General features: G+C 43.8%; 1 protein-coding gene across 1 annotated transcript in view; it reads right to left on the minus strand.

Moving 5' to 3' along the window:
• Window positions 1-102: 102 nt before the first annotated feature.
• Window positions 103-13,287, minus strand: part of tbc1d13 (TBC1 domain family, member 13) — an 86,357-nt gene continuing 73,172 nt past the window's right edge. The window contains exons 10-12 of the mRNA XM_084325162.1: window positions 10,626-10,786; window positions 963-1,020; window positions 103-399 (exon numbers count right to left, since the gene is read on the minus strand). Of these exons, the coding sequence (XP_084181288.1) occupies window positions 334-399; window positions 963-1,020; window positions 10,626-10,786 (285 nt within the window). The 3' untranslated portion in view covers window positions 103-333. The remainder of the gene's footprint in view (window positions 400-962; window positions 1,021-10,625; window positions 10,787-13,287) is intronic.

Consider the following 13,287-nt stretch of genomic DNA (forward strand, 5'->3'; position numbering starts at 1 on the left):
TACTGGTTTCCATGGCAGCAACAGAGCCACAATGTCGCCCAGGATACTGGTTTCCATGGCAGCAACAGAGCCACAATGTCGCCCAGGATACTGGTTTCCATGGCAGCAACAGAGCCACAATGTCGCCCAGGATACTGGTTTCCATGGCAGCAACAGAGCCAAGTATCATAAATTACGTGGAAAAACAATGGGCAGGGTTTTCCCCGAACAAGGCTGTCCAATATCTTCATTGATCAACCCCTCACACCATACACTTTTAACATGAAAATGTTTTTCGATCTTTGAGCCCCCAACTACCAACTCTGAGGCGGAGAGGCAGTAAGTGTGGGCTGGCTATGAATTATCTTGCAACTCTTTGGCCTTGGTCAAGATGGTGTGGACATCATGGATGGGGTAGTCCTGAAAAACAAAGAGGAAAAAATCAGAAAAACATGCAGAAAATTCAAGCACAGAATTTGTGACAAGCCCCGATTTCAGATTGAGATGTTTATTAGTCGGGTGGTTCATACAGCAGGGCACCTCGGCCTGACAGCAGCAACATCAAATAGGACATCAGAAAAAAGAAGCAATAGAAATATAGAATTCACTGACCAGTTTAGTTACTTCCTGAACTATGCAACATCATAATGACATCACCCGTTCCAATTCTTTAACTCAATAACTCTCAAGCCAAATTCATTTGTAGAAAAGAGTTAGTTTGTAGTTTTGGGATATGTCTAAAATTATGAGCTTCATAATCTGCTTAATCTTTTTGGTTCACACTCCAGCTACACTATGCACTAAATTCAGATCAGTTTCATTGTGCATTATAAACTATGTCTCATCTGCATTATAAACTATGTCTTATCTGCATTATAAACTATGTCTTATCTGCATTATAAACTATGTCTTGCCTGCATTATTAACTATGTCTTATCTGCATTATAAACTATGTCTCATCTGCATTATTAAGCATGTCTTACCTGCAACAATCTCATATTGACTGTGAAGTCACCCGCCAGCAGCTGATCACGAATCAGTCTGCAAAAGAAGAAAGGAGTAATTAGGAGTGAAATCAGTCATCACTAAACCACGCCCAGGCCACACTCACTCTCACACTCACTTGAAGAACCCACACTTCAGTACTAAGTTGATGCCTTGCTGATTAAAATAGTGTGGTTTTACCAGTACTACTAACTGGTATCTGAATTGCAGAACATGAATAACAATGCGATCATCAAATACCAAGTGACCAGCTGAGCAGCAGCAGCACCACAGGAAGAACCGGGAGACATGTGGAACAGTCTAATGTCGGATGAAACCATCCACGCTGCAAGTCTGCAGACCTCCGCAGGCGTGGTGGTGGAAGCCAACCGGAAAATAGGAGGAAACACATTCATCCTGACAAAGTGTCTGAAAGACGGACGTCCTCCTTACTTTTTTTTAAGTAGTTTAGACAAGTAAGTGGCAGCCAAGTGAAAATGAAATGCCCCGACATTTCAAACGCTAATCCCTGTGTAACACACACTGGCTAGCTAGCAAACAGAGCTGCATGTCCACAGAACAGATGAATAAAAAGGGCTGCATGTCCACAGAACAGATGAATAAACAGAGCTGCATGTCCACAGAACAGATTAATAAACAGAGCTGCATGTCCACAGAAAAGATTAATAAACAGAGCTGCATGTCTACTGAGCAACATAGCACCTTAACATCCAGTGTTCAGTGGAGCCCTGGTATAAGATAGCTGATGGTATATACAGCTAGCCCCTGATGGTATATACAGCTAGCCCCTGGTGGTATATATAGCTAGCCCCTGATGGTATATATAGCTAGCCCCTGATGGTATATACAGCTAGCCCCTGATGGTATATACAGCTAGCCCCTGGTGGTATATATAGCTAGCCCCTGATGGTATATAAAGCTAGCCCCTGGTGGTATATATAGCTAGCCCCTGATGGTATATATAGCTAACCCCTGATGGTATATATAGCTAGCCCCTGATGGTATATATAGCCAGCCCCTGATGGTATATACAGCTAGCCCCTGATGGTATATAAAGCTAGCCCCTGATGGTATATACAGCTAGCCCCTGATGGTATATAAAGCTAGCCCCTGATGGTATATAAAGCTAGCCCCTGATGGTATATACAGCTAGCCCCTGATGGTATATAAAGCTAGCCTCTGATGGTATATAAAGCTAGCCCCTGATGGTATATACAGCTAGCCCCTGATGGTATATATAGCTAGCCTCTGATGGTATATAAAGCTGGCCCCTGATGGTATATAAAGCTGGCCCCTGATGGTATATACAGCTAGCCCCTGATGGTATATACAGCTAGCCCCTGATGGTATATACAGCTAGCCCCTGATGGTATATACAGCTAGCCCCTGATGGTATATACAGCTAGCCCCTGATGGTATATACAGCTAGCCCCTGGTGGTATATACAGCTAGCCCCTGATGGTATATACAGCTGGCCCCTGATGGTATATAAAGCTAGCCTCTGATGGTATATACAGCTGGCCCCTGATGGTATATACAGCTAGCCCCTGATGGTATATACAGCTAGCCCCTGATGGTATATACAGCTGGCCCCTGATGGTATATACAGCTAGCCCCTGATGGTATATAAAGCTGGCCCCTGATGGTATATACAGCTAGCCCCTGATGGTATATAAAGCTGGCCCCTGATGGTATATAAAGCTGGCCCCTGATGGTATATACAGCTAGCCCCTGATGGTATATAAAGCTGGCCCCTGATGGTATATAAAGCTGGCCCCTGATGGTATATAAAGCTAGCCCCTGATGGTATATACAGCTAGCCCCTGATGGTATATAAAGCTAGCCCCTGATGGTATATAAAGCTAGCCCCTGATGGTATATACAGCTAGCCCCTGGTGGTATATACAGCTAGCCCCTGATGGTATATAAAGCTGGCCCCTGATGGTATATAAAGCTGGCCCCTGATGGTATATACAGCTAGCCCCTGATGGTATATATAGCTAGCCCCTGATGGTATATATAGCTAGCCCCTGATGGTATATATAGCCAGCCCCTGATGGTATATAAAGCTGGCCCCTGATGGTATATAAAGCTGGCCCCTGATGGTATATACAGCTAGCCCCTGATGGTATATAAAGCTGGCCCCTGATGGTATATACAGCTAGCCCCTGATGGTATATAAAGCTGGCCCCTGATGGTATATAAAGCTGGCCCCTGATGGTATATACAGCTAGCCCCTGATGGTATATAAAGCTGGCCCCTGATGGTATATAAAGCTGGCCCCTGATGGTATATAAAGCTAGCCCCTGATGGTATATACAGCTAGCCCCTGATGGTATATACAGCTAGCCCCTGATGGTATATAAAGCTAGCCCCTGATGGTATATACAGCTAGCCCTGATGGTATATACAGCTGGCCCCTGATGGTATATACAGCTAGCCCCTGATGGTATATACAGCTAGCCCCTGATGGTATATACAGCTAGCCCCTGATGGTATATAAAGCTAGCCCTGATGGTATATACAGCTAGCCCCTGATGGTATATAAAGCTAGCCCCTGATGGTATATATAGCTAGCCCCTGATGGTATATAAAGCTAGCCCCTGATGGTATATAAAGCTAGCCCCTGATGGTATATACAGCTAGCCCTGATGGTATATACAGCTGGCCCCTGATGGTATATACAGCTAGCCCCTGATGGTATATAAAGCTAGCCCCTGATGGTATATAAAGCTAGCCCCTGATGGTATATACACCTAGCCCCTGATGGTATATAAAGCTAGCCCCTGATGGTATATACAGCTAGCCCCTGATGGTATATATAGCTAGCCTCTGATGGTATATAAAGCTGGCCCCTGATGGTATATACAGCTAGCCCCTGATGGTATATACAGCTAGCCCCTGATGGTATATAAAGCTAGCCCCTGATGGTATATACAGCTAGCCCCTGATGGTATATACAGCTAGCCCCTGATGGTATATAAAGCTAGCCCCTGATGGTATATACAGCTAGCCCTGATGGTATATACAGCTAGCCCCTGATGGTATATACAGCTAGCCCCTGATGGTATATACAGCTAGCCCCTGATGGTATATAAAGCTAGCCCCTGATGGTATATACAGCTGGCCCCTGATGGTATATACAGCTAGCCCCTGATGGTATATAAAGCTAGCCCTGATGGTATATATAGCTAGCCCCTGATGGTATATACAGCTAGCCCTGATGGTATATAAAGCTGGCCCCTGATGGTATATACAGCTAGCCCTGATGGTATATATAGCTAGCCCCTGATGGTATATACAGCTGGCCCCTGATGGTATATACAGCTAGCCCTGATGGTATATATAGCTAGCCCCTGATGGTATATACAGCTAGCCCCTGGTGGTATATAAAGCTAGCCCCTGATGGTATATAAAGCTAGCCCCTGATGGTATATATAGCTAGCCCCTGATGGTATATAAAGCTAGCCCCTGATGGTATATATAGCTAGCCCCTGATGGTATATACAGCTAGCCCTGATGGTATATAAAGCTAGCCCCTGATGGTATATAAAGCTAGCCCCTGATGGTATATACAGCTAGCCCTGATGGTATATACAGCTAGCCCTGATGGTATATAAAGCTAGCCCCTGATGGTATATATAGCTAGCCCCTGATGGTATATACAGCTAGCCCCTGATGGTATATAAAGCTAGCCCCTGATGGTATATACAGCTAGCCCCTGATGGTATATACAGCTAGCCCCTGATGGTATATACAGCTAGCCCCTGATGGTATATACAGCTAGCCCCTGATGGTATATACAGCTAGCCCCTGATGGTATATACAGCTAGCCCCTGATGGTATATAAAGCTGGCCCCTGATGGTATATAAAGCTGGCCCCTGATGGTATATACAGCTAGCCTCTGATGGTATATACAGCTAGCCCCTGATGGTATATACAGCTAGCCCCTGATGGTATATACAGCTGGCCCCTGATGGTATATACAGCTAGCCCCTGATGGTATATACAGCTAGCCCCTGATGGTATATAAAGCTGGCCCCTGATGGTATATAAAGCTGGCCCCTGATGGTATATACAACTGGCCCCTGATGGTATATACAGCTAGCCCTGATGGTATATAAAGCTAGCCCTGATGGTATATACAGCTAGCCCCTGATGGTATATAAAGCTGGCCCCTGATGGTATATACAGCTAGCCCTGATGGTATATACAGCTAGCCCCTGATGGTATATATAGCTAGCCCCTGATGGTATATACAGCTAGCCCTGATGGTATATATAGCTAGCCCCTGATGGTATATAAAGATAGCCCCTGATGGTATATACAGCTAGCCCTGATGGTATATACAGCTAGCCCCTGATGGTATATACAGCTAGCCCTGATGGTATATACAGCTAGCCCCTGATGGTATATATAGCTAGCCCTGATGGTATATAAAGCTAGCCCTGATGGTATATATAGCTAGCCCCTGATGGTATATACAGCTAGCCCCTGATGGTATATACAGCTAGCCCTGATGGTATATAAAGCTGGCCCCTGATGGTATATACAGCTAGCCCCTGATGGTATATAAAGCTGGCCCCTGATGGTATATAAAGCTGGCCCCTGATGGTATATACAGCTAGCCCCTGATGGTATATACAGCTAGCCCTGATGGTATATAAAGCTGGCCCCTGATGGTATATACAGCTGGCCCCTGATGGTATATACAGCTAGCCCCTGATGGTATATACAGCTAGCCCTGATGGTATATAAAGCTGGCCCCTGATGGTATATACAGCTAGCCCCTGATGGTATATAAAGCTGGCCCCTGGTGGTATATACAGCTAGCCCTGATGGTATATATAGCTAGCCCCTGATGGTATATAAAGCTAGCCCCTGATGGTATATACAGCTAGCCCCTGATGGTATATAAAGCTGGCCCCTGATGGTATATACAGCTAGCCCCTGATGGTATATAAAGCTGGCCCCTGGTGGTATATACAGCTAGCCCTGATGGTATATATAGCTAGCCCCTGATGGTATATACAGCTAGCCCCTGATGGTATATACAGCTAGCCCCTGATGGTATATAAAGCTAGCCCTGATGGTATATAAAGCTAGCCCTGATGGTATATACAGCTAGCCCCTGATGGTATATAAAGCTAGCCCTGATGGTATATACAGCTAGCCCCTGATGGTATATATAGCTAGCCCTGATGGTATATACAGCTAGCCCCTGATGGTATATAAAGCTAGCCCCTGGTGGTATATACAGCTAGCCCCGATGGTATATAAAGCTAGCCCTGATGGTATATACAGCTAGCCCCTGATGGTATATATAGCTAGCCCTGATGGTATATACAGCTAGCCCCTGATGGTATATAAAGCTGGCCCCTGGTGGTATATACAGCTAGCCCCTGATGGTATATACAGCTAGCCCCTGATGGTATATACAGCTAGCCCCTGATGGTATATAAAGCTGGCCCCTGATGGTATATAAAGCTAGCCCCTGATGGTATATAAAGCTGGCCCCTGGTGGTATATACAGCTAGCCCTGATGGTATATACAGCTAGCCCCTGATGGTATATACAGCTAGCCCTGATGGTATATAAAGCTAGCCCCTGATGGTATATACAGCTAGCCCTGATGGTATATAAAGCTAGCCCCTGATGGTATATAAAGCTGGCCCCTGATGGTATATAAAGCTGGCCCCTGATGGTATATACAGCTAGCCCTGATGGTATATACAGCTAGCCCCTGATGGTATATACAGCTAGCCCTGATGGTATATAAAGCTAGCCCCTGATGGTATATACAGCTAGCCCTGATGGTATATAAAGCTAGCCCCTGATGGTATATAAAGCTGGCCCCTGATGGTATATAAAGCTGGCCCCTGATGGTATATACAGCTAGCCCTGACGGTATATACAGCTAGCCCCTGATGGTATATACAGCTAGCCCTGATGGTATATAAAGCTAGCCCCTGATGGTATATATAGCTAGCCCTGATGGTATATAAAGCTAGCCCCTGATGGTATATATAGCTAGCCCTGATGGTATATACAGCTAGCCCCTGATGGTATATAAAGCTAGCCCCTGATGGTATATATAGCTAGCCCTGATGGTATATACAGCTAGCCCCTGATGGTATATACAGCTAGCCCTGATGGTATATAAAGCTAGCCCCTGATGGTATATATAGCTAGCCCCTGATGGTATATACAGCTAGCCCCTGATGGTATATACAGCTAGCCCCTGATGGTATATAAAGCTAGCGCCTGATGGTATATACAGCTAGCCCTGATGGTATATACAGCTGGCCCCTGATGGTATATATAGCTAGCCCCTGATGGTATATAAAGCTAGCCCCTGATGGTATATACAGCTGGCCCCTGATGGTATATATAGCTAGCCCCTGATGGTATATATAGCTAGCCCCTGATGGTATATAAACCTAGCCCCTGATGGTATATACAGCTAGCCCTGATGGTATATAAAGCTGGCCCCTGATGGTATATATAGCTAGCCCCTGATGGTATATAAAGCTAGCCCCTGATGGTATATACAGCTAGCCCCTGATGGTATATAAAGCTAGCCCCTGATGGTATATACAGCTAGCCCCTGATGGTATATACAGCTAGCCCTGATGGTATATAAAGCTGGCCCCTGATGGTATATATAGCTAGCCCCTGATGGTATATACAGCTAGCCCCTGATGGTATATAAAGCTAGCCCCTGATGGTATATAAAGCTGGCCCCTGATGGTATATAAAGCTGGCCCCTGATGGTATATATAGCTAGCCCCTGATGGTATATAAAGCTAGCCCCTGATGGTATATACAGCTAGCCCCTGATGGTATATACAGCTAGCCCTGATGGTATATAAAGCTAGCCCCTGATGGTATATAAAGCTAGCCCCTGATGGTATATAAAGCTAGCCCCTGATGAATGAATGAATGAATGAATGACTTTATTTGACAATATAAAAAAAATAAACATGTGACAGAAGAGCACAGTCAGGATATACTGCCAAGGATGAAACACAAAAAAGCTCAGAGCTTATTTCCATTGTGGTCCTTGTAGGGGGGTGGGGGAATGTGATGCTTAAAACATGCATCATACAAAACGTGACATCACAACACATCACATATACCATTTAACATTTGTATACATACAGACTCATACAACATGCAAGGGTGCCTTAAGCTAAGTGTCTAGGTATAGTCCCTTTTGAGCCATGTCTTCAGGCTGGACTTGAATCTAACGGCACTGTCTATGGTTTTCAGTTCACTGGGCAGACTATTCCAATAGACAGCTGCTGAATATAAAAATGACTCCTTCCCCATACAGCTCCTGAATCTGACTGGCACAAAGTCAGTTGAGCTGCGCCTTGTTTGGTAAGCATGGGTGTCTCTGATTCGGTTGAAGTAGTTGTTAAAGTACACTGGCACTACCCCATGCACTATTCTGTGAACTAGGCACATCCCTATCTGGTTTACTCTGTCTTCCACCTTAAGCCATCTCATGACCTCAAAGTGAGATGGGTCAAGGTGGGTTCGAGCAGGTAGCCTTAGTATTACCCTGATTAGCTTGTTTTGTGATGTCTGTAGTTTTATTTTCTGACTTTTGGGGGCACTGTTGTACCAGGAGACACACGCATAGTCATAGTGACACTGTATGCGAGCTCCAGCAAGAATCTTCATCGCTGACTGATCTAAAAAATTAGAGATTCTGGCTAGGTATCTAGTCCTGTTATTTATCTTTGTAAGTGCTTGGTGAGCCATGCTTTCCCCTGATAAGCTGTTTTCCAGGACGCAACCGAGATATTTCACAGATGTTTTGTCTGTGAGAACAGAATCTCCTATTCTAATGTTAAAACCTGGCGATTTTCTGAGCCTGACCTTTGACCCGAATAAAATTGACTCAGTCTTCCCCACGTGGAGGGACAGCTTGTTGTGGCCTAGCCAGTCGCTAACCTTCTCTAGTTCTGCACTCAATGTCTGCTCAACCACTTTTTTGTCTTTGTGAGACACTAGTAGGGCGGAGTCATCTGCGTATAAAAAAAGGTCACATGAGCAAGCTGCTTTCAGGTCATTTATATACAGTAGAAAGAGGAGCGGGCCCAAAACACTCCCTTGTGGGACCCCGCACTCTACTGTCCGAGGACTGGAGAGTACTCCGTTTATATCTACCACCTGTTGTCTCCCTGTTAGGTAGGAACCAATCAATTTCTGAGCTGCCTCATTAAAGCCTAGGGCCCTAAGCTTCATTAACAAGATGTTGTGATCCACTGAATCAAATGCCTTCTGGAGGTCTAACATTACCATTCCACAGAACTTTCCCTCGTCTACCTCTTTCCTGATGTAATCTGTGAGGAACAGCAGGCAGGTGTCTGTGGAGTGGGACCTCCTGAAACCAGATTGGTATTTGTACATGATGTTATTAGTGGAGAAATACCCGTCTATTTGCTCATATACTAGCCTCTCAATGGTTTTTGATAGAACGCCCAGGATGGAAATGGGTCTGTAGTTACCCGGTTCCAATTTGTTTCCCTTTTTGTGGAGAGGAATAACTCTTGCCGATTTCATTTCGCTTGGAAATGTTCCTGTGTCAATGGCTAGGTTGGTAATGTGAGCTACATATGGGGCAATGATTTCTGCAGAATCCTGCAAGAATTTACCAGGGATGTTGTCTAATCCAGTAGCCCTTGAGGTGTCAAGTTTTTTAAGCTTTTCCTGGACCTCCATCTCAGTCACTTTCCTAAAGGAAAAAGCATTTGCTTTAACCCCCTGATCTAGGTAGAATTTATGGACTTCACTCTCTATGTTGTTGCCGGGTTTAGCTGGGATCTTTTCGGATAGTTTTTGCAATGGATGTAAAATAGCTATTCAGACAGTCTACCACCTCTGATTTGTCTGCTGAAATTTTGTCTCCTATTTCTAAACTGATATTGCCCGATTTAGTCTTTAATTTCTTACTGTATCCTACCTCTTTAAGTGTCCTCCAGAGTTTCCTTGAGTTGTTCCTATACTCTGTTATTTTTTCATTAAAAAAACCCTTCTTCACCCCTTTAATCAAACTATTTACATAGTTTTTGTGTTTCTTTAAATCTAGGAAAGCCTGTTCTGTCCTGGACTTCTTAAATTGTTTAAAAAGATTGTTCCTTATTTTAATAGCTTTTAAAATGTCATCATTAATCCAGGGCTGTGTCCTCTGCTTTATCCTGACCATCTTCCTGGGTGCTAATCTGTCAACTACTTTAAGAAATGTTGTTTTGAAACCATCCCATGCTTGATCAACCTCTTTGCAGTGCATTACATGAGACCAGTCCACACCCCTTAAACCATCCAGGAGCATTTCCTTGCTGTAATTTTTTAAAGATCTGATTTTTATGTTGTTGTGACCCTCAAAATGACCCCTCTGCACCTTTCTGGTACAGAAAATTGCAAGGTGATCACTGAGTGCAAAATCAACAACGCCGCTGTTTGTTATCCTCTGTTTATCAGAGACCAGTATTAAGTCGTGATGGTATATATAGCTAGCTGATGGTATATAAAGCTAGCTGATGGTAAACATAGCTAGCCCCTGATGGTAAACATAGCTAGCCCCTGATGGTAAACATAGCTAGCCCCTGGCATGGTGACATCTCCTCACACGAGCATGGCGCAGCAGACCAGGATGAGGAAGTGGAAGCGGTCCTGGTCCGAGAACAGCGTGTCCCAGATGCGGATCACGTCAGGCAGCAGGAACTCCTGAGACAGCAACAAGGTCAACCAGCGAAACGTGAAATACTGTGGTTTGATGTTCTGCTCCTGCTGTTAGAAGAGAAGGAAACACAACATGAACAAAAATACCATTGTTATCAAGTAGTCAATGTCACTCTGTCAATGTACAGTATGCACATCCACACCTTATGCACCCTGCAGTATAAGGGGGCACTAGTAGGGATGTCCGATATTATCGGCCTACCGATATTGGCATTAAAATGTAATATCGGAAATGATCGGTATCGGTTAAAAAAAAAAAGAAGAAAAACTTTATTTACCCAGGCAAGCAAGTAAGAACAAATTCTGATTTTATTTATTGTCAAAATTATGCATAATGTTGTGTTAATTCCACAACAAGAGATATGTAATGTTAATTACCCGAAATTATTCCGTTTTTGGGGGGGGGGGGGGGGGGGGGGGGGGCTGCATATATCAGTATCGGAAATTAAGAGTTGGACAATATCGGTAAAAAAAGCCAATATCGAACATCCCTAGGCACTAGTGATATCAAACGTCATAACTTTGACAGACCAGAATTTTTTTTTTACCTGTAGACTGGAATCTGGCTCTAGCTCTTTGAACTTTTTTGTTATTTTCTTTTAGAATACAGTTTGAGTCTTAATTTTGTTAAGAATATAGGACAGGCATATATAAGCATTATGCTTCAGTCTGTACCTTTTCAGTCACTGCCTGAATCAAATATTGTTAAATGGTTAAATGATTGTGTATATTGTATTGTGTGATGAGATGACTGAATAAACTACTACTACTACTACTTTGTTTTCTTTGTCAGAATGTTTTCTTAACCCTTTCACTGCCACACGACAAAGGGTTAACCCTTTCACTGCGACACTACAGAAGGTTAACCCTTTCACTACCACACTACAGACTGTTAACCGTCTGTAGTGTGGTAGTGAAAGGTTAACCTTCTGTAGCGTGGTAGTGAAAGGGTTAAAGATGGATTCAGTGGCATTGCATTGCTAGGGAACAGCTTGTACCCACATTTATTTCCTGTTGCAGTGTTCGCCAATATCAATAGCTGACAGGAAATCAAATGTAGTCCATTTAGACTTTTTAGCTGCGACCAGCCGGTTGGTTGGTTCAGAAACACGTCTGCGCCGTCCAGCAGCCACAGTTTTCGCCCCAGGAGACTCACATTTGGCATGGTGGTCAAGTTTGTGTGTGTAGGTTGTAGGGGTGTAAAGGTACACGTATCCGTACCAAACCGTTTCAGTGTGTACCGTTACCGTACCGAATACAACAGTATGTTAACCACTAACGACCGCCCACCGGGGGCTGTTTTTTCCCCCGCAATCTAATATAATAATAATTATAATTTTTTTCTTCAAGTCGATTATTAATTTCAATATAGAATATTCGTTGACAGCCCTACAAGTACAATTAGTTACTGCACACTACATCACGCCTGAGTGGAACTTTCCCCCACTGTATCGAAAACATGTACCGAACCTCGACTTCAAAACCGAGGTACGTACCCAACCGTGGTTTTTGTGTACCGTTACACCCCTAGTAGGTTGTAATGTTTCTTATGTGAAATGAAGAAACATTGGGTTCAGCAAACGTACTTCTTTATTGAAGCATGCATACAGTACATGAGTTATCCCAAAATGGCTGCCAGTTTCCTTTTCTAGAGAATACAGGTATAGCTTACAGGTAGGAGTACTAGTTGTTGTTGTTGCCATCTAGTGGTTAGGAGTAATATTATCTCTTATCACTACAAAGGTTGTGTGTGTTCATAGCGCAAATAGGTCCTGCCCACAGTCCCACACCAGAGGGGAAAACATTCCACCGCTCTCCATTGACTTTGTATTGTGTGACAGTGCCTCCTTGTCATTTCCGTCTAAAATCAAGTATCCTTTTGTACCTTACTCCCAAAAGGTAAAGGACTAATGTTTCTGCAGTGATACGTATATTTTGTACTCAGCCCATTGAACTTATGGATGCATAAAACCTTCCCCTTTGAGGAAAAACACAAAGTCCTGTGGCTTTTTTCTCCATCTCACTTTTCTCCAGACGCACACTGCTCCAAAGATGATTAGAACAATTTCCACTGCTCCAAATCAAGAATAAATGAATGGTTATAGGCATATTCTAATGGCGGACACAATGGTTATGAATTGGGATTTGCCCTGTGATTCAAGTGGAGTGGACTTCTATTAGGCCAATTTGTTTGTATACCTGTATGTTTGCATTCATATTTTAAACAATTTTGCAACATGTTTTGAGATGCTAATATTTTAATGGTAGTTTATAGGCCTAATAAAAACAACAGAAATCTAGGGAGTGGATCAAAGACGGAGACAACACGTAGGTTCCCAGCTACTGGTACAGGACAGTGAAGGAAATCACTGGTTTTCATTTGATTATAACATATTGATATTAAGGCGGTCAGGTGGCGTAGCGGAGATTGCGTTCGTCACCAACACCGGAGACGCTGGATTCGCATGTTCGAATCCAGCTCACAGCTCCGGCGTTGTCACCAGCTTGGCTGGCCGTTCACACTAATACAATTGGCTGTATTAGAGGGT

Source organism: Notolepis coatsorum, assembly GCF_963971535.1.
Source record: "Notolepis coatsorum genome assembly, chromosome: 11".
Classification (NCBI taxonomy): domain Eukaryota; kingdom Metazoa; phylum Chordata; class Actinopteri; order Aulopiformes; family Paralepididae; genus Notolepis; species Notolepis coatsorum.